Source organism: Mus caroli, unplaced genomic scaffold (genome assembly GCF_978045245.1).
Source record: "Mus caroli unplaced genomic scaffold, Mus_caroli_1 scaffold_13, whole genome shotgun sequence".
NCBI classification, from domain to species: domain Eukaryota; kingdom Metazoa; phylum Chordata; class Mammalia; order Rodentia; family Muridae; genus Mus; species Mus caroli.
In genome coordinates this window covers 89794361-89815780 of record NW_028227268.1, presented here as the reverse complement: position 1 = coordinate 89815780, position 21420 = coordinate 89794361, and the positions used below count along the sequence as shown (strand labels likewise).

Sequence of the window (21420 nt, the reverse complement as noted above, 5' to 3'; positions counted from 1 at the left end):
CAGTTCTTCATCACCTGCACTAGAACTGGCTTTTCCATGATGCGCTTGTCTCTGAGTCAGCCTCCTCCTGTACTTATTTGTACTCCTGTAAATAACTCTAATGAACTCATCAGTTTGTCAAGTTGGAATACTTTGGCCTGTTGTTGGTTTTCTATTTGTGATAACTAGGTGTTTGCTCACGTCTCCTCAGGAAAAGTCATGCAACTGGAAGAAACATCAGATACCTGTGTAATAAACTTAAATGTAAATGGACTGGACTTACTAATAAAAGATGCAGACTACCTGACTGAATTAATCAATCAGATCCAATTATCTGTGTGTCCAAGAAACATGCCTCAGTAGTAAAGACACTCACAAAATCAAGTATGGAAAGCAATATACAATCAAATGAAAGCTGAAACAAACTGGCAAATTTATTTCAAAAGCTGATAAAGTAGACTCTAAGCTAGAAGAAACTGATACATACTAATAAAGAGAATGGTTCATCAAAAAGTTGTAACAATTGTAAATATACATGCAAAAAATACTGTGACTCCCAATTTCATAAAACAAACACCAATGATCATAAAAGTTCAAATCAGTAATTCTCAGAGTTAAAATACAATGAACTTAACAGATAGATACATGACACTCCATTTAAAAGATACAAAACACAAATATCTTCAGTAGCTGATGGAACCATGTCTAAAATAGATCCTCTTTCTAGGGCATAAAACAAGTCTTAAAAATTCAAAGAATCAAAATAATTTCTTGTGAAATTGTAGGGGGAAGTTCTGATGCTTTGATAGGGAATCAGGCATGTAAATGCTGAAGGTCCTGTTCCCCAATTGGTTCTTGATTGATCAATAAAATGCCAGCAGCCAATGGCTGGGCAGAAGAGGCAGGACTTCCCGGTTTCTGCAGGCAGGCTAGGAGACATAGGAGGTGGAAAGGGAAATGGACGTGCTTCATGCTGCAGGCTTCATGCTTTGTAGGAAGAGAGAGAGAGCCACGAGCCATATGAAGTCTTGGGTTGAGTGGCCATTGGCCACTTCCCTGACTGGACCTGGGGTAGCAGGCTGGAGAGTAAAAAACTAAACTGAGGGCAGATTTAGGCTGCCGAAAAAGGAGAAGGTAATCGTGAAACTAAGTTGAGAGCAAGGAATAAAGGGAAGGGCACGCTTGCTGCAAGAGGCTTAAAAGAGCCCAGTCACTGAGCTGAGCTGTAAGGCAGGTGTAGGGGTGTGTGTGTGTGTGTGTGTGTGTGTGTGTGTGTGTGTCTTTTGACCATGGATTCAAAGGAACCAGAGTGGTGGATGTTAGCACGGTCTGCCAGGAGCTTACAGCAGGATAGTATAGAATCTGCATACTACATGAAATATTGGGTCATGTAATAAAAATAAAACTCAGTAAGAAAAAGCTCAAAAATAACACAATATTCAGAAACTGAATAACTCCTAAATAATCACTGAGTTATTAAAGAAGAAACTTTCAGGTTCTTAGAATCAAATAGAAGTGAGAGTGCGCTTTGCCAGGCCTTTTGAAACACAGGTAAGGCAATTCCTAATCAAAAAATGTACAGCTGTCAGGGTTTGCACGAATAAATCAGAAAATGTTTCCAATATACAACCTAATGACATATCACAAAGTCCTAGAAAAAGACGACAATTCCCAGACCACAGCATTAAACAGGAAAAAATTAATAAAACCACCATTAAAATAAATAATCAGATTCACAATAGAGTTGGTTCTTTTAAACAAGACTGGCAAACCTTTAGCTAAGAGAAAGACACAAATTAATAAAGATGAAAAAGTAACAAACTTTGAAATCTTATTCCGACATACTGAAAAATCTAGAAGAAATAAATTTCTAGACACATATGATCTATAAGGATTCAATCAAGAAGAAATAAAGAACTTAAGCAGATTCCTAACATCAATGAGATTGAAGCAATAATCAGAAGCTTCTCAAAAGGGAGGGAGGGAGGGAGGAAAGGAGGGAGGGAGATAGGCAAGGCAAGGCAAAGACTAAAACCCTGGAGGCAGATGGGTCCCCACTGACTGCTATCTCCAGGTTAAAGAAGGACTAATACTACTGCTCCTCAGTGTCTCCCATAACACAGAGACGGACAGCTATTTAAGGAGACAGTTCAGTTGGGAAAGTGACAGCCACGTAAGCATGAAGCCCTGGATCGCAATCCACAGTACCATGTAAAAGGTGGGCATTGTAGCACATACCTGGGATCTCACTGAGAGGAGCAGAGTAGGGAGGTAAAGGAGCCCCATGTGAGTGAGTGACCCTATCTCAATAAATAAAGGGGGGGGGGAGACTGGAGAGAGCGCGCAGGGACTTAAAGAGCACTGGCTGTGTTTCCAGAGTACCTGGAATTGTTTTCTAATTCCTACAAAGTGGCTAAAAACTATCTGTATCTTTACTTCCAGGGATCCTATGTCCTCTTCTGTTTTCTGCATGTGATGCACAGATATACATGCATGCAAGACACTCACACATAAGAATAATAAACAAAAAAAGCTTTAAAGGGAGAGTGATTGAGAAAGACAGTCCATATCAACATCTGACATGCAGGCAATGTGGACCTGCACGAATACACATAGGTACACACACTCATATATACTACACACATACACAAGAAAATAGAAGGGAAGAAACATCAAAGTCACACAATAAAGCCAGCATGACCCTACCAGCAAGACCAGATGGATTCAAAAGACAATAAAACCAAAGACCTTAATAAATAAAACAAAATTGTCAATAAAATTCTTACAAACCAAATTAAAACATATTAAAGAAATTAAAACATATTAAAGAGATTACACAGCAAATCAGTCCCAATTATTCAAAGATGGAAGACTATTTAAACAAACATGGAAACCGAGATCACTTCCCCTCAAATGTGGAACAAGACAAGGGTATATAGTCCACACTCCTTTTCAATAGTCCTTAAAATGTTACCTGAAAGCACTTAAAGAATACAAATAGAAAAGTCGTCAAATATTCTTATTTACAGATGGTAAAATCTTTAAAAGTGCCTGAGGACTACTCAGACTTGATAAAGCCTTTCAACAAGATGCAGAGCACAAACCAACATCCGATACTCAGAAGCTTTTTTTTTTTTTTTTACAAAATGATGCACTTGCTAAAGGGAAAAATAAGGAGGTTAAAACTCCCATTCATAGTAACTTTAAATAAGTAAAACCTAATAACAACCTTAACTGAGGAGGGCAAACACAACTACAGTGAACACTTTACAGACGACGGGAAGGAGAAGCTGGTGACCCCAGCGGCTGCGGATGAGGACTTCCTATGCTCATGAGTTGCCATCACTAGTTTTATGACAACAGCTTCATCACTAAAGTGACTTACAGAAACACTGTAACCCGAACCAAAATTTCAGAGATAGTATTCAACTAACTAGAAAAGACTCCTAAAAATCATGTGGACGCAAAGAAGACCATGAATGGCTGGGGTGTCAGGTACTTATGCGGCAAAATGAGCCCGGGGATGGTAACAAAGTGTTTAACCTCAGGTTAATTACTGTAGTTAATTAGTTGCTTTGTTCAACTGGTGGGGTTTTTTCAAATATTTTCCTGTGTAGACTTTCCCTCACTCTGCTGACTATTCCAGATGCCTGCATAAGCCTTTTAATCTCATGCATTTTCATATGACATGTCTTAAGGTCATTCATATTTCTAGAATACAAAAAAAGCTACACAAACACTAAAAAAAAAATTATTATCGTGCCAATCAGTTCTGCCATGGGTAGATGAACTGCCACACAACTATCACAAGGAAAAGCACAAATGGCCAGGAAACACATGAGGAAGCGCAGCATCCTTGCAATCAGAGAAAGGTAAAGTTGCTCTGAGAAGTCCTTGACCAGTTTTACAATGACTAGGATGAGACAACAAAGGACAACGTGAACTGGAAAAAGCAGGCATTTGCTGCTGTTGCGGATGTAAACCTGTGCAGCCCATACAGAAATGGGATACGACCAGAATACAGCAGTCCTGGATCTACTCCTCAGGGACCACAGAGGCACTTGTGTATCTAGTGCTGTGCCTGTTGCCATGGCTTGGAAATGCCACCAGTCTACATGGCCATCGACAAACATAAGAAAAGAGTGCCCACATACCCAGCCATGAAGAAAAATGAAAAAATGAAATCACAAAATTTGGTAGAAAGGGACTGAACCAGAAATCGTTTTAAAAGACTCCAAAAGACATACATTGCTTGTTTTGTCCCGTACACAGACTGTAGATTTAAAATTGTATGTATAACATATGACTATAGGGCATATTTTATCTGTGGGTGTTGTATATGGCATAAAACATATGACACAGGGTCATAAACGGTAAGGAAGGAGGAAAAGGAGTGGAAGGTATGAGACACAGAAACAGGAGTGACACTCGGGAGTGAAGAAGGGAGCAGAGACAGAAGGGAGAGGAGGGAGCAGAGGAGCGGAGGATCCGTGGGGAAGAGGGATGGGAATGACAGAACAGAGTATAGCAACCTGTGCCTATGCCAGGGAACCCATTGTTTTGTATACTAACCTAACAAATAATAAAAGCTATAAATGATTTCATCCTTATATTGCATTTTAAAAATCTGAAAACAATTATTCCCTGCTAACTATCTGAAGGTATTTAAAGGAATGTAAAAGTGCACCCTCCCTCAGTAAGATTAAAGATGAAATAATAAAGATCAAAATTGAAAAGCTGGGCCAGGCAATGGTGGCGCACACTTTAATCCCAGCACTTAGGAGGCAGAGGCAGGAGGTTTTCTGAGTTCAAGGCCAGCCAGGGCTGGTCTACAGAGTGAGTTCCAGGACAGCCAGGGCTACACAGAGAAACCTTGTCTCGAAAAAAAAAAAAAAACAAACAAACAATAAATAAATATTAATTAATTAATTAAAAGCCATGGTGAAGACTAATGAATAAATACAAATAAAATCTGGTTAGGCTTCTTTTACAGGCTGACTTTAGCCAATTGTCCAGTCTACTATTAAAAAGAAGGAGAAAATATTACTTCAAAGACAATGACATCACACTGCCTGCTTGAGGATCATTAAACAACTGTTCCTAAGGAGTCCATGATGAGTTGTTGCCTGTGTGTCCCATAAAAATATTAAAGGTCAATAGTCAAGTCACCAAAATATCAAATGGATTCATATGACCAGTGGTTTAAAAAGGGACTAGACAGACAACGGGAGAAACATAAAAGTAGTTTACCTCAAGACAGACTGACCTCAAACTCAGAGATCCACCTGCCTCTGCTCCAGAGTGCTGGGATTAAAGGTGTCACCACCGCACCTGGCTTACCGAAGGATGCTAACAACAATTCCCTATGGCACACTGCTCACAACTGCCTAACACAGACTGACCTTCTTGAATCGCCATGTCAACAGCCAGCCCCGGAGCAGCATGCAGAAGCTTCTGATAGTTCTGTGCATTTTGGTCAAAGAGCTGTACAAGAAGAGTACACGTCTTTTCATATTCACATCTGCTAACTGTACACAGCTGCTCCAGCTGTTGGAACACGGTAGCAGTGTCATCCAGAGGGTCTTCTAAATTATCTCTGAAATATGAAAGACATTCACTTACAATGTGGAACATCTTAATCACAACCCAGAAACTTTGCAATGTAAAAATGCTATGATGAAACAAGAAATAAATGACAAATGAATATGGAAGATAAAAAATAAAATCCCAGCCAGGCAGTGTTGGTGCACGCCTTTAATCCCAGCACTTGGGAGGCAGAGGCAGGCAGATTTCTGAGTTCGAGGCCAGCCTGGTCTACAGAGTGAGTTCCAGGACAGCCAGAGCTACACAAAGAAACCCCGTCTCAAAAAGACAAAATAAAATAAAATAAAATCCCATATATAAAGTTGACATGATTGTGCACTTAGAAATTAACACACACAGAGAGAGAGAGACAGAGACAGAGAGAGAGAGAGAGCTACTAGAACTAAGAAGTGAATTTACTGAAGTCATAGCAAACTAGTTCAAAATACAAACCTGCTGCTCTATAACGGCAAAGAAAGAAATGAATGAGGACTATTAAATAGCAGTGTTGCACGAATTAAGGAGCACGGTAAGTGGGGTGAGGGTTCCTCCTTAACTCAAACACTCAAGAAGTGAGGACGGAAGGCTCAGGAGGTTAAGCCTAGCCTCAGTTACAAGTAAATTTAAAGGCTACCTTGGAGCCCATGAGACACTGTTCTCAAAAGTAAATATGTAAAAATAAATGTTTAATACAAAGGTACTAACTGAATCTAACTAAATATGCTCAAGATCTAAAGGCTGTAATTATAAAGTACTGACAAAAGGACACTAGAGAGCTAGAAAAACAGAAGGGCAGATGTGCCTTGTCTGCTGACCACAAGACCTGACCCTGCCGTAATCTCAGTCCCTCTTCCAGATTAACAGATGACATTGAGCAAAATTCCAACAAAGCAGGCATTTCCTTGTAGAAATTCCAAGACTGGGCCAGAGAGCTTAGCTGGCACAGTGCTTACTGTGAGGCCCAAGGACCTGACCTTGATCCCTAGAACTTCATAAATAAAAGGACAGAGACACCCCATGAAATGTCCTTTGACCTGCACATAGGTGCTACGCATGTACTCTCCCCCATACAATAATATATTTTTAAATAAAATAAAAGCCTGAAAAACTAATGCTAAGTTTTACATGGAGAAAAAAATGAAGCATAATTGCCAATTCTGAATAGTGAAACCAAATTGGAAGACTCACACCATCAGATTTCGACATTTATTTTATGTCTAATAACTAAGACAGGGCACAGGTGGAAAGATATATGGATTAGTAAGAATAGAGTTTCAAAATGGAGCCACATATATGGGGTGGGTTAACTTTTAACAACAATGTGAATGGAATTCAACTAGAAAGGATAGTCTATATCCACAAAGGGTGCTGTGTAACTAACTGATGATCCAAAGCAAAGGACATGGGGACAAGAAGAACCTGGACTTAACCTGAAACAGAAAGATAAATACATACATATTACACCTGTAACACAATTATAAAACTTGCGGGTTTGATTGTTCATTTTTCTTTTCTGAGACACAGTCCTCCTGAATAACCTAAGCTGGCCTTCCATGCATTATTACACAGAGCTTGTGACTTTCCTGACTCAGCATACAAGAGTTGGGCATACAAATGGGTGTATTCACACACAAAACAAAAATTAACTTCAAGTAGATCACACGCGTAAGTGTAAATCTTAAAACTATAATGAATAAAAAAAAAGCTCTGACTTGAATGAGGTAAAAATTCCTTATAGACAGCAGCAAACACCCACAGAACAAAAACAATAAGCGGGAGTTCATCAAATATAACTTAAAAGAAAATATAAGTCTCTAAGACTTGTGAACAGAATATATAAACTTCTAAAATCTTAATCTAAAGAAATAACCCACTTTTTAAAAGGGGTTGGCAACAGATTTTTAAAAATTACTTTCATTTTATTTTATGTGTATGAGAACTTTGCCTGTGTCTGTCTGTGCCCATGGAAGCCGGAAGAGAGCTTCAGCTTTCCTGGAGTTACAGCCAGACAGCTGTGAGCCACCATGTGGCTGCTAGGAATGGAGCCTGAGTCCTCTGAAAAAGAAGCCACTTAACCTTATGGCAAAAAAAAAAGATCTGACAGACACCTGGCAAAGAATAAATGCAGACAGCAGATAAGCATATGAAACAATGTTCACTGTTACAAGCATCATGACTCATTAAAAGCACAATGAGATACCACTACACACATACTAGACTTACTATAAAATTAAAAAGACCATCAACAGCCAGCAATCAAGTCCAGAGCAGATCAAACTTAGGTGTTCATATGTAAGAGCAGATGTTACAGACATTATAAAAAATAGTTTGGCAGCTTTTTATAAAGAAAATACATACTTACCGTACCACCAGGAAACCCATATAAAGGTAGTTTGCACAGAGAAATGGAAACTTATGTTCATATAAAATTGTGCACAACAATGATGTCAACAGTTTATTCACATTGCTAACAAAGTGAACAGCCTAAATGTCATGAACAGTACATGGGTGCACGGATACAGTCACAGACGGAATTCTACTCTGCAATAAAAAGGAAGGAACCCCGGAGACAACATGGAGGGATTCCAAAGGCATATGATGCCAAATGAAAGGCACTAGACTTCATCTGTACAATAACCTAGAATTGGCAAAAACTGTAGGAAAATAAAAAGATTAGTCATTGCCAGAGCTGTGTCTCTTGGGTTGGGGACGATACTCGTGACACTCAGTATCGCCAGTGCGGTGGGGGCTACACAACCGGACACACTTGTCAGAACTTATAAACTGTACACCAGCGACAGGGGACCTTAACATTGTACTAAAATCTTGAAAAATTACAACATGAGACAGATAAAAATAAAACATTTAATATTTAAATACCTTACAACAATGGCAACAGATTCCAAACGAGACGTGATAAAGGCCTTTGTGATTTCAGGTGCATAAGTGTCTAACAAGTGGGGTTCAGCTGACTTCACAAAAGGAACGGATGCTACCATCCTCTGCCACAGAGTTAATAAGTAATGAACACTGTTGGGGGCAAACTCCCAATGCTACAAAGAAACACAGCAAATGTTACTTAAGATGGCATTATAGCACTCTAGACGAGAAGTCATATAGCAAAGTGACTACAGATAAAACTAACGGGTTGTTGTTCTTGTTCTTGTTTAGGATTTTTGATTTGAAATAAAGGCCTCATGTAGCCTAGGCTAGCCTTGGATTCATTATGTTCTAAGACAGACCTTTAACTTTTGATTCTCCTGTCTCCACATTCTGTGTGCTGCGATTACAGACATTTACTGCCATACCCAATACCTGCTGCTAGGACAGAACCTGGATCTCTATGGCTGTCAGGCAAGCACGCTATCAACCAAGTCACATCTCCAGCCCTGATAAAATTAACTTTTACTGATAACAAAGCTCTCTTCAAATAGCAAATTTTACAAATCTAGTAAGTATTTAAAAACTAACATCTCCTACTATGCGACATACTTGAGTGATTATTAAAATGTTTCTGAATTTCCTTAAAATCTATTACACAAGTATTCTGTAAGAGTATAATCAAATGGGAACAGGGCTTCCTGTCAACTTCCAAAGGAATTTTCCCATAATACAATCTATAAAAGCATTTATTTATTTATTTATTTATTTATTTATTTATTTAGACTTAATTAGATATCCACCACTCTTTCATTACTAGAAATTTAAACAGAATATCAATTTTTATTATTTTATGTGTTGCAATGACTATTTTACCTAAAAACTTTGTAAAGAATAGTAATTCCCTAAGTACTCAAAAAAGTATTTAGAAAAAAAAAAAAAAAACCACCTCCACCAAACCTATACCAAGAAATTGATTTAAAATTATGGCTTAACCTCGATTATACATTTGTACTTACCTGAAGGCTAGTAATAGTAAAATTGGCAATTAATCCAATCACTTCCGCATACTCCTTCACCAAAACTAACTCTCCCAGCTGATAGTTTGTCTTTAAACGAGCCAAAAATCGACAGAATTCATGATAATTGCCAGGATCAGACAAACCCTAAGTTAAAATACAAAAGAAAGGCTCTTTAAAGAAACTGATGAAAATCCAAGTCTTTATTTCTGTTCTGAACCCAGGCTTTCATGCACACTGACTGGGGCAGACGGGTCGATGGGATCACAGTACTGGGGGACGGGAAGCAAGTGCATCGCTAAGCTTAGCCACTGTTAATTACAGCAAGGAATCTAAAGTAGAGCTTTTAGAAGCAGCATCACACCAAGATGACAAGATATGTTTGGAAACTCTTACACAAAAAGCTTATGGTCAGAGTGTGTGTGTGTGTGTGTGTGTGTGTGTGTGTGTGTGTGTATGTATGTATGTACACATTATACAAATGCACAAGCACAAATCACAGAAAATTATTTGAATGTAACTACCTGTGTTCTGTCGTCCCAAGTTAACATCCTGTCTCTAAATGACAAGTCATTCAGATAAATACTGCATGTAGTTGACAGGTGACTTTCTGAAGAAAACTTATAAAAGAACAGACCACGAAAGACCTTTCTAGAGTGGCTAGAATACCAAACTCATGTTACCTCTATATTTAAACACTTTGCAGAATAGCTGGCATATGACCACATTTTAAAATGAATTTGTTGAATACTAATACTTAAAGAATCTAAAGAATTTTAATAATGGAGGCTCTAGGGGGGGAAAGTACATATTATCTAGGGAAATTTCCAAAAATACATCTTAGAACAAGTCTTTTCATACACAATTATGATTCTAAAATACCACATTGACTTTTATAGTGGCCAAGTAGCTCCCACAATACGGCTCATGATCGTGAGCTAACACAAATGACTTTTGATTTTATGATAAAGCCCCATCTACAAGCAAAATGAGTAAACTCGAGCCCTGAACTAAGCCTGAAACTGTATATAGAGGTGTGCAAGGTAAGGCACCCCACCTAAGAACTACTGGGGTATAGAGGGTGTGGGCAGTAAGGTATCTATGTGGGCTGTACATAATACATTACGCACACATGAAATTGTTGGAGTAAATAAAAAATATTGTAAAAAAAATAAATAAATAAAATAAAAAAAAAACTCTTCAATAGCCAGGAAAACAAACAAGCAAACAGCAATAACAAAACCCAAAAAACCAAATGCCTTCATCTCCATACAAAGATAACTGATTGCCAGTAACTGCGAAGCATAGAGACAGCTCTTCAAGCTACCATTTATGTGTTTACAGTCCATGGCTTAACTACAAATGTTTTCATCCATAAAAAAACGAACTGAAAGTGATTCAATTCTTGTTAGACATTCTACACCTCTCATGAATGTCTCTGCACGTGTGTGCTGACACCAAAGCGCTGGAGCTATCGCAGTCTATTTCTAAAGCTACAAACTCGGTGTCCACAAGAGGGCAAAAGACATTATTTCAAAATTTAAAGCAATGTATTTCAATATTAACAATTAAGTTTAAGTTGTCGCCTACTACAAAACCCAGATACACTCCTCAGTCACCTCAGCAGCTTAAGGAGCACAAGCAAGGACAGGAAGTACAATGATAAAGACAGACTCGGAGCACAACACATGACTCCTATCACAGTCACCTAAAACAAACACAAGTAAAACACTGGAAGGAACACTAAATCTACATTGACATTCTCTCATTAAAAAAAATGATTATAACAAATGAGACCTCAGGAAGGTGAATAAAATACTAAATGTTTTTCCCAAAACATAATATATTAAAAAATGTATTCTGTACCAGTGAGCAGAAATATAATTTCTATATGCTAAATATTAAGTTATTTCATAAATACCTGGGGGTTTTCAAGTATCCTTTTCACCCCTTTAATTAAGTTTCCAAGGTACTTGGCGCGCTCAGGACTGCTAAATAAGGATCTTCTTGTAGAAGCAAACTGAACTAAGCACGAAAGTGCCTGAAAAACAACACAATTTGTTATTTTAATTTTAAAAGTGGCTATGTCCACTATCACCACCCACAAGCCTCGGTCCCACACTAAAACAGCACTTGTAGATATTCTCCCCTCACCCTCCTCTGCTTGGACACTGCATTTTTCTATCTGGCTTTCAAAATCTTGACATGTGCCGGGCGTGGTGGCGCACGCCTTTAATCCCAGCACTCGGGAGGCAGAGACGGGAGGATTTCTGAGTTTGAGGCCAGCCTGGTCTACAAAGTGAGTTCCAGGACAGCCAGGACTATACAGAGAAACCCTGTCTCGAAAAAAAAACAAACAGAAAAAAACCTTGACATGTTTGTTTTAATTTTTGATCTGCATTTTACAAAGGAAGGGGCCTCAAGCGCTGGAGAGATGGCTCAGTGGGTAGTGACACTTCCATGAACATCTGAATACAAAGCTGGACATACCGACATGTGCCTGTAATATCAGGATTGTGGTACAGATAGACAGACAGCCATTCTAGTCAGAAGAGGAAGGGAGCTTCAGGTTCAGAGAGATACTATCCCAAGAACCTAAGATTAACAGCTACAGAGAAAGTGCAAGTGTATGTATGTATATATGTACGTGCGCACATACACACAAACACACACACACCACAGTCACACAAAAGACCAAGGACATTTTAAGGAGAAAGAAGGAGGGTTTCACTGTGACATTCTCATGACTATGGGGGTGTTCTTATTTGCACCCTATCTGCCCTCTCCTTGCTGAATCCCTTTATTCTTCCTGATTGTGAGACACATATTCTATAAGCTCTCTATGCCAAATCTGCCCAAGCAGGCACAAGGCATGGATATATTCAGAAGGTGCCCAGCTGCTTAAGGTACCCATTCTGCCTATGAACCAATGACCTAGGTGTCTGAAAGAAAATAATCTAAAGTTACAGCATATCCTAAATTATATATTATGGATCCTGAAAAGGAGAAAAATTCCTTAACTGAATCAGGCATATAACAAATGTATTTAGTCATAAAGTACTTATTCTATGCCATTCAGAAGTGTCTTACAAGGGAGCTTGGTTAATGCTGCTGGAAGTGTTAGTAACTCTCTGAAAGTCCCTAAGAAGTATTTCTGACCTAGTTATCTCCCTAAATTTCCAGGCCATTTCATTACCTAGGTTCCTAACTCCAACAGCACTCTGTCCTCATATAGAGGACAAACTGACCTCTGAGTGTTTAATCTGGGTTCATAGATTTACTTACCCAGCTAAAATTACCACTAGTTGCCAATGTTAGAATATTTCTATTAGGAGATTTCACACAAAATGTCTGATCTTGTGGTAAGGGTAAGAGTGAGAAAAAACATGAGAATCTTCCTGTTTGGACCATACTCCAGGTTCTGACTTTCTTTACTGTTTAAAAAAAACAAAACAACGATCCTCCTTCAACAATTCTACTGCACAGTCTAATCAAAGCAAGGCACCAGTGCATGGGTTTAGGGGATAAAGAGGCCTGAGATTCCATCTCAATGCCTACTCTGGTGCCCTGGGGAAAGTCAATTAGACACTTGGGCATGGTTTCTGTTCAGGTCAACCTACTGAGGACAGTATTATTAACCTTGCAAGGCCATGGTGAGCAGGAAGCAAGATAAGCGCATAACAGGGCGTTGGGCTAGTTATCTCAAAGCAGAGTTCTCTTCTGCATTTTTTAATCATGAGTATATTTTTGCTTTATACTAAAGTATAATCATATGACTTCATGCTTTTTAAACAACTAAAAGCAATTTCCTAGTTGAAAGACAAAAAGATAAGGCACAACCTCAGATAAGTACCCTGTGAAACTCAGATTAAAGCTTTCAACTCTAGATTTGAGAACTTGTTTGGTTAGTGATGCAGCTCAATAGTAAAGCACTTGGTAATACAAGTCTTCCTTTTAAGTGACATTTAAACAAAAGCACTTTAAATCTAGAACACTTTTCCAGAGACACAATTCTCCAATTTCTGGTTGCTTGAATACTAAACAACACTTTTTCCAACACTGCTAGATCTTAAAGACTCAAAAAAGATGATGCTCATATTCTCAACGTTCTGTGTAACAAAGAACTTTTTAAAAAGTTTAGCATCAAGAGTAATGAGCACCAATCAAGTGAGTGGTCACCTTTGTCTGTCTCAGAGTCAGACCTAAGACAAGTATCTAAGCAGGTAAAGAAGAGTAGAGATAGCTAGAAGGACAGTCCTAGTGCTGAGCTGGACCTGAGCAAGGTGAGTACTGGTTAGGGAGATATTGGTAGAGGTTGGAGACTGTCCTGGCTTTGGCAGGAGCCAAGATCAGTTACTGATTCTGAGCTTAATCACAAAGTGGAGTTGACTGTTAATACTGTTAATAAATTCTGTTAACAAATGTGTAAATTTAACAAAATACATTCAGAAGTTCTCACTAGAATTACTAGAGAAATATAACTCAGTTAAATGCATAAGAATTTTGAAGTGTATATTATCCTTACTTCAGATTAGAAAAGAACCACACGGACAAGGCTGAGCCCGGCACCGAGGAGGATGAGGATGGAAGACAAGTTCGAAGGCAGCCTGGGCTATACCATAGACCCTATCCAAAAGCAAAACCAGAAGCTAGACAGACATGCAGCTCAGTTACCACACTAACATCAAAGGTACGGGGCCATAGGTACAATTCCCCAGTAGTACAAAACAGCAACAACCAACTACTGAGGGCCTTATATATCTTTAAGGACTAACAAATGACTTATACTTACTAACTGAGACAGCAGTGGTGGGAGCGAGTGATACAAATTGAAGAAAAGATCCAATGTTTCTGGCTCTAGGAAAACTGGAAAAAAGATGATTTTTCTAACACCATTAATTTCACTAAAAGATTATCAAACACATAAGAATGTCAAGATCTTTACATATGGCTACTCACTGCAGCTGGACTATTATTCATTCATTCATTCATTCATTCATTCATTCATTTATTTATTTACTTAATACGGGCTTTGAGATCAAGTGTCTCTATGTACCCCTGGTTGTTCTGGAACTTGCTCTATGAACCAGGTTGGCTTAGAATTAAGAGATCTTGCCTCTGCCTCTGCTTCCTGAGCACTGGGATTAAAGGTATCCACCACCACAGCCTGCTTACAGCTGGACTATTCTGATTCTTATGGGCTTTTTTTCTTTGATAAATGAAACAGTACAGACGTAAAAACTTGCTAGTAAGATGGGTCTCAGTACAGTATCTACACTTCTAAGTAGAATGTTAGTTTGTATTTACCCTAAAATAATAAATATGGGGTAAGGAGTACTAGGAAGCTTATAAAACAGCAGCTGTGTCCTGTCCCATTCATATATTTACATTTAAAAAATGGTCACCATGGAGCTGGGGAGATGGCTCAGGTTAGGAGTTCAATTGCCAGCAATCACATGGTGGCTCACAACCATCTGTAACGAGATCTGATGCCCTCTTCTGGTGTAACTGAAGACAGCTACGTGTACTCATATATATAAAATAAACAAACCTTTAACAAAAAATGGTCATCATACAGTTTCACTTGATCCTGCCTTACCTTAACTGTGTTAGATTTTAGTTCTCTAACTTACCAATCCCATCTCTGAAATATCTATACTTTCTCTTCCCACTACAACCACAACGTGTGATACAATCAATTCTAAAGTGTTTACTTAGATTTATAACCATGCAAAAAAATAACAGATGAGCTGAAGAATATTATCATTATCTTACACTTACAATGATCTCTGTACTTAAGGGAAGACAGTGGCTTGGCTTAGTTGTATATATCTATCTGCCACTAATTTTTACCAATGTTTTGGCAAATTCACCAAAAAAAAAAAAAAAGAATATCACTAAACATCATTTCCATTTGCTACACCTGTCACCTATTGATCAACCTCAACTGGTGACCCTTTGTCACATCTTGTCTCCTTTTCACGTGTTTACCATCATCTTGTTTGAAGGGTTCCTTTTACCAACCCACTTCTAGTCTCTTGCCTTGTATGTTAAACAGTTTTCGGAAAGCTAGCACTCAAAGGAGGGATTTGGAAGGCTTGCAGGTCTGAAAAAGTGTCTTGCTTTTAATAATTTCCATTGAGTTTGAAATCCTGCAGCGGCCTGAGGCTGCTAATCCACTCTGAGTCCCTGCTGTTACAGAGAGGCCTAGTGCCACTCTAGAGTCAAACCCACGGACAGGGATTTTTTTCTTCCTCGAGCACATCAAGCCGTTTTTTCTGGGACCTCATAAACTCGAAGCTAGTGCGCATCTTTTTTCACCCATAAAACTGGGTACCTGGTGCAACTTCTATTCATATTCCATCCTTCGCTGATGAGAACACTGTTGGGTTTCCATCTCCCTTCTAATTTCCCCTACTCTCTCTTTCTAGAACTTCCAGTAGTCAAATCCCAGCCATGTGGCTTTACCTTCTAATTCCCTCACATGTGCTCTTCTGTCTATATCTTGCTTTTTAAATTCTATTTTGTAAATTTCATTAACTTTCTCTTCCAAGTTATTTACTGAATTGTTAAATTATGTGGCAAACGTCTGTTCTTGTCTCAGGAGTGCTTTACCTTGTTTCTATCTCTAGGGATACTAAACACATCCTTTTAAAGTTTATTTCTAGTCTTTGCCTTGTACATCCAACTTAAAATTTAAACTTTCTAAGATTAATAAATTAGAGATTCACATACAGTTCCAAGAGCTGATCACCACACTGGTGATCTCTTATAAAAACAACACTCCACCATCACAGCTGGCGAGGCCAGCACAATCCTCCAGCCATGGAGTCAAGTTTCATATGCACTCAGAGGTACATACATATTTTTATCCTGTGATTTTTATTATTACATGTTGGTTTATGACATTATCACCCATCAAGATGTAAAACGCTAAATCCCTTGTTTATTAATCTTTTATTCCTAAATTGGAAGTCCTTTAAAAAATAAATAAATAAACCTTTATGTTAACCCTCTATCTGATATCCCCAAATCTGATGCTTTTCTAGTTTAATTCTGCAAAAAACACAGCTATAGGAGGGAGATGTCCAACCACAGAGCCAACGGCTGTCAGTTTGTCTCCCAGTTGCACAGGTGAAGATCCAAACTAGAATAAAAGTCTCCTTAATGCTCACTCTCCAGTCCTTACCCCACATCTACCCTGAGGAAGCCTAGTTCCTCTTGCTTTCTTCTGGGTGTCCCTCCTGTCACACAGTAAACCCCAACTCTGCTCTGCTCAGGCCCAGACTCGGATTCGTTCACCCTGAAACTCTGTCAGAGCCTCTATGCTACCTATGTGGGCAGCTCTAGTACTTGTCTTTTTTCCTGAAATCAAAATATAATTGTTAGTATGATATGAACTGGACAAAGCATTATACTACTGAGTATTAGTAGCTGTTCTGAATTAGACCACTGAGAATAAAGCAGCACTACAGCATATGCTGGGTTAATCCTGCACCTTCTCTCTTAACCCTTCCTTCTCTCTTCTTACTTGTTCTCCAGGTTGTTGGAATCTGTACTGTGCAAAGATCATCTGCAGACTCGTCTGCTGAACTGCCCAGGAAGTCAAAGCTCAGGCAGCTGAGGACCAGCTTTAAGACCTGCATTACCAGACTTTGTTGATCTTGATCCTGAAGATTTAAAGGTTTGGCCAACACCTTCAAATTGAAAAATAAACATCACAATAAAACATTATCACTAAAAAAGAATTGTAGCTTCATAAATTTAAATATTTCTTTAATGTGAAATAAAAATTAGTAAAAATAAAATAAAATGGTAAAATTCATTGTCCACACATTTCTATAATAGACTACTTTTAAATTTCACTTGTAAAATGAGAATAAAAATATATTAGATATTGCAGACTGCCTTCTAAAGCTGATAGAGGCCAAATGTAGCGGCACACACCTTTAATCCACACACTCAGGAGCAGAGGCGGCGTCTCTTGAGTTCAAGGTCTACAGAGCTAAGTTACAAGTCAGCCAGGGCTACACAGAGAAACCCTGTTTCTAAAAGCAAAACCAACCAAACAAATAAAACAACAACAACAACAACAGCAAAAGCTGAGGCTTCATTTTCTTCAAGGAAATCTGAGCTAGCATCTTGTGTAAAGGAGATGCATTCACCTAGCGAGGCCGCCAGTGTTGGTCAGGCCACAGCTTCTGCAGCACAAATCTGCCAGGCTTTCCATAAGGCTGCTTCCCACAGAGCCGCCAAGTACCTCTTGGACATTATGAATTATTTCTAGAGAGGCCTAGACCTCTCCAAGAGTAATACAAAGAAAGGGAGGTAGATAGGTAGGAATATCTGTAAGCAACTACCACAGGCAGTACCGTTCAGTCAGATGAGGAGTTCAAGAACATCAACTCTATTTTATCTACCTTTGTAAATGGTATTTTTCCACACTACAAGAATATTCTTAAAATAGTTGTTTAATTAGGCCTACGACAGTGATTCTCAACGTTAGCGTACAAGATTACAATGTTAATCTACACAACGTAAACCTGGGCCACACTGCAGTGTAAAACGTCCTCAGCACTCAAGGTCTGCATTTGGGTAGATTTCACATTTCAGATTTTGAAATTTTTCACCTCGTAAAATTTACACAAATATTCTAAAATTTAAAACACTGTAAAGTCTAAAACACTTCTGGTCCCAAGCGTTTATAAAGGACACTTAGCCTGTAACAGAGAACTGAACAGACATGAGGCGAAGCTCTTAATGCGATGCTCTGGAAAGTGCTTCACACCACCACATAAACAACATGAGCAGTGTGATGGAGCCAACCCTTCTCAGTGCAGCAGAGCCTTACAGTTAGGGAAGTCATGTATGCTCCATGGTGCTCTAAAAACAAGTCGGAAATTCATATTCCCCAAAGAAACTATTAAAAGAATTTTGGGAAAAAAATGAAAAAAAAATGGAAAACTGTAGTTTTCTATATGGGCAAGCAGAAAAGGAAATTAAAACTCAAATTAGTCTGTCCAAGAAAATATCAACATTCTAAGAAGGTAGAAATAACTACTGCCTAAACACAAACACTGAATTCTCTATGGCGTCATCTTCTACACTCAGGGAGTAAAATTTGTACAGATTTACCATATTTAAGACTGACCACACAAGTCTCTTAAAGGAAAAAAATCAGAGGAAAACGATGCACTCAAAATTCATTCAAAGCACTGAAAGTCCCCAAGCTACTCTAGGAAGCCAAGTTACCAGCCAGCTTACCTGCTTCAGGAGAGAACACGCTAACACTAGAATGTCTTTTAGAGAAGTGTCACGGAATGAGGTAGCTATTTTCCTATGTTTTGCTGAAGGTCTGGAATAATCAACCTAAAAAGGTCAAGATGAGTTCAGTTTAACCAAGGCCATGGAACGTAAGGCAAACGTACTATGTAACACAATGCACTAGTAAATAGAAAAGCATGAAAACAGCACTTGTCAAAGACTGGGAGGGAGACCTGATGGCGATTCCTCGTGACAGAGACAGGGTTAGAACCCACCCAAAGACTATCAATGTTTCAGTGCCAATGTAAGACCCACATAATAGCACCACAGACACTGAGATGATGGGTTCATGAACTCTGCCCGGTACTGTATATAACGTAAATTCCCTAACTCTCAAATGCCCTCTACAGAACACCTACAATGCCACCTCTATTAAAATACTCTTCAAATTCTAATGTGTGAATCAGTTAAATGAATCAGTTACAAAATATTTTATATGAAAGTATTTAAATGTCACAGGGTTTATACTACTAAAATTTTGAAAACAAAAGTAAAAACAGATTCAAGAGTTTGATTATGCACACAGTGTGTCATCTCAGAATATTTTACTAGCTAACACAAATGTTTTTGTTTTTGTTTTTTTCCAAGACAGGGTCTCACTACATAACTATGGCTGTCAGGGAACTAGCTATGTAGACCAGGCTGGCCTGGAAATCACAGAGATCTGCCTACCTCTACCTGAATGCTGAGATTAAAGGCCTCTGCCACCACCACCTGGCCAGAAATTAATTTTTAAGAGAATTTCAGTCCCTAGCCTAAAATGTAAAAATTATTTACAGAGTGGTATTAGAGCCAAAAACACTCGCTTAATACCCATGAAATGATAGGTTTTATCACCAGCACTGGCTCCTTTCTCTGATAAATATATATCATAATATATATATAATACATATATATTACATATATGCTATATATTTCCATTTATCAATAGGAAATAAACAAGTCCAGTTCTAGTAGTTATTATCACTGTGGCCTAAAGTTATTGTAGATTTATTATTTATCTCTTTTGCTATTTGAAAGACAGTAGGAAACCATTTTTCCGCTGTTTTAAGAATTAAATGTATATATTTATGCATATATATATTTTTTTTTATAGTGAGCTAAGAACTGATTATCTGATACTTTCTAAAGTCTAGCATACAATTCAGAGTATTCTTAAATACTACATTTACTTATAAAATATTAAACATAGTAGGCTGGGCAGTGGTGGCACACGCCTTTAATCCCAGCACTTGGGAGGCAGAGGCAGGCAGATTTCTGAGTTCAAGGCCAGCCTGGCCTACAAAGTGAGTTCCAGGACAGCCAGGGATATACAGAGAAAGTCTGTCTCGGAGGGAAAAAAAAAAAAAATATATATATATATATATTCTATATATATATATAGATTTTATATATATATTAACTTTATTATGTTATATATATATATAAAACACTATATATATATATATATATATATATATATATACACATAATAAAGTCCAAAGGAACTATAGAAAGTCGTTACTGAAAGTAGCTAATGTGTGGTTTTACTTACCATTTGCAGCATCTGCTCTAAGTCAAACTTTCTTTGTGTGTATGTTTGGTGTGCATGTATGTATGAGCACACGCATGTGAGCATATGTGTGGAGATCTGATGTTGATACTGGGTGTCTACCTTGATCACTCTCAACTTTATATATTGAGGCAGGGTCTCCTAATGAATCTGGGTACACCGTTTTGGCTAATCTATCTAGCCGGGTAGCCCTGGGATTATGGGCAGGCTGCCATACTCAAGAAGCTGTGCCACAAATTCTGGGGATGCAAACTCCGGTTGTCAAGTCTGCATGTCAAGTGCTTTGCCTGCAGAATCATCTCCCCAGCCCTCCCTCACTAAATCAAACTTTAAGGTTCATCTCTCCCACTTCTCTCATGCTAAAAACAAACAACGTCAAAACCTTTTCCATAAAAATCAGTAAAAGTATACAGCATCACAAGTCCTGCTTGGAAAGTCTTCCTAGCATGTCGTTTCACTTAATCCCCAAACCAATCTCTAAAGTGCACACTATTCATCACATCTAGAACGTGAAGAAAGAACTCTGAGTTTATGGAGTGCCTTCTACATACTAGATGCTATGCCAACAGTCTATCTGCTCTTAATAAAGGGTATCATAACCTCTCTTTGAAGAAAACCATGCAGAATTCTTTTTTTTTTTTTTTTTTTTTTTTTTGGTTTTTCGAGACAGGGTTTCTCTGTGTAGCCCTGGCTGTCCTGGAACTCACTTTGTAGACCAGGCTGGCCTCGAACTCAGAAATCCACCTGCCTCTGCCTCCCGAGTGCTGGGATTAAAGGCGTGCGCCACCACGCCCGGCAAAATTCTTAAAAAAAAAAAAAAAAAAAAAAAACAAGAAAAGAAAAAGAATCTGTGGATAGGTAGGAAAAAAAGTGGGGTGTATCTGGGAGACTCAGGGGAGGGAGAGTGAATATAATCAAAACACACTGTAATAAATAAATAAAAACCCTCTAAGAACTCTGAAAACAATTAGAAATTTGTACAAAGCAATAGGCCATAAAGCTAAAGTCAAATCTGGCTTCACCAGTGCCTTCCTCAGGGCTCGCATGCTCACTGCATGAGGGTTACTTGTGTAGACACTCTTT

At 38.4% G+C, this 21420-nt stretch overlaps 1 protein-coding gene across 3 annotated transcripts in view; it reads right to left on the bottom strand.

The window, feature by feature from the left end:
• Ranbp17 (RAN binding protein 17) overlaps positions 1-21420 on the bottom strand; it is a 313822-nt gene that overhangs the window by 260040 nt on the left and 32362 nt on the right. For all 3 annotated transcript variants that reach the window (XM_085829033.1, XM_085829032.1, XM_021175823.3), the window contains exons 6-12: positions 18726-18830; positions 16993-17158; positions 14254-14327; positions 11383-11502; positions 9462-9608; positions 8443-8615; positions 5382-5575 (exon numbers count right to left, since the gene is read on the bottom strand). In XM_085829033.1, coding sequence (XP_085685159.1) covers positions 5382-5575; positions 8443-8615; positions 9462-9608; positions 11383-11502; positions 14254-14327; positions 16993-17158; positions 18726-18830 — 979 coding nt within the window. The remainder of the gene's footprint in view (positions 1-5381; positions 5576-8442; positions 8616-9461; positions 9609-11382; positions 11503-14253; positions 14328-16992; positions 17159-18725; positions 18831-21420) is intronic.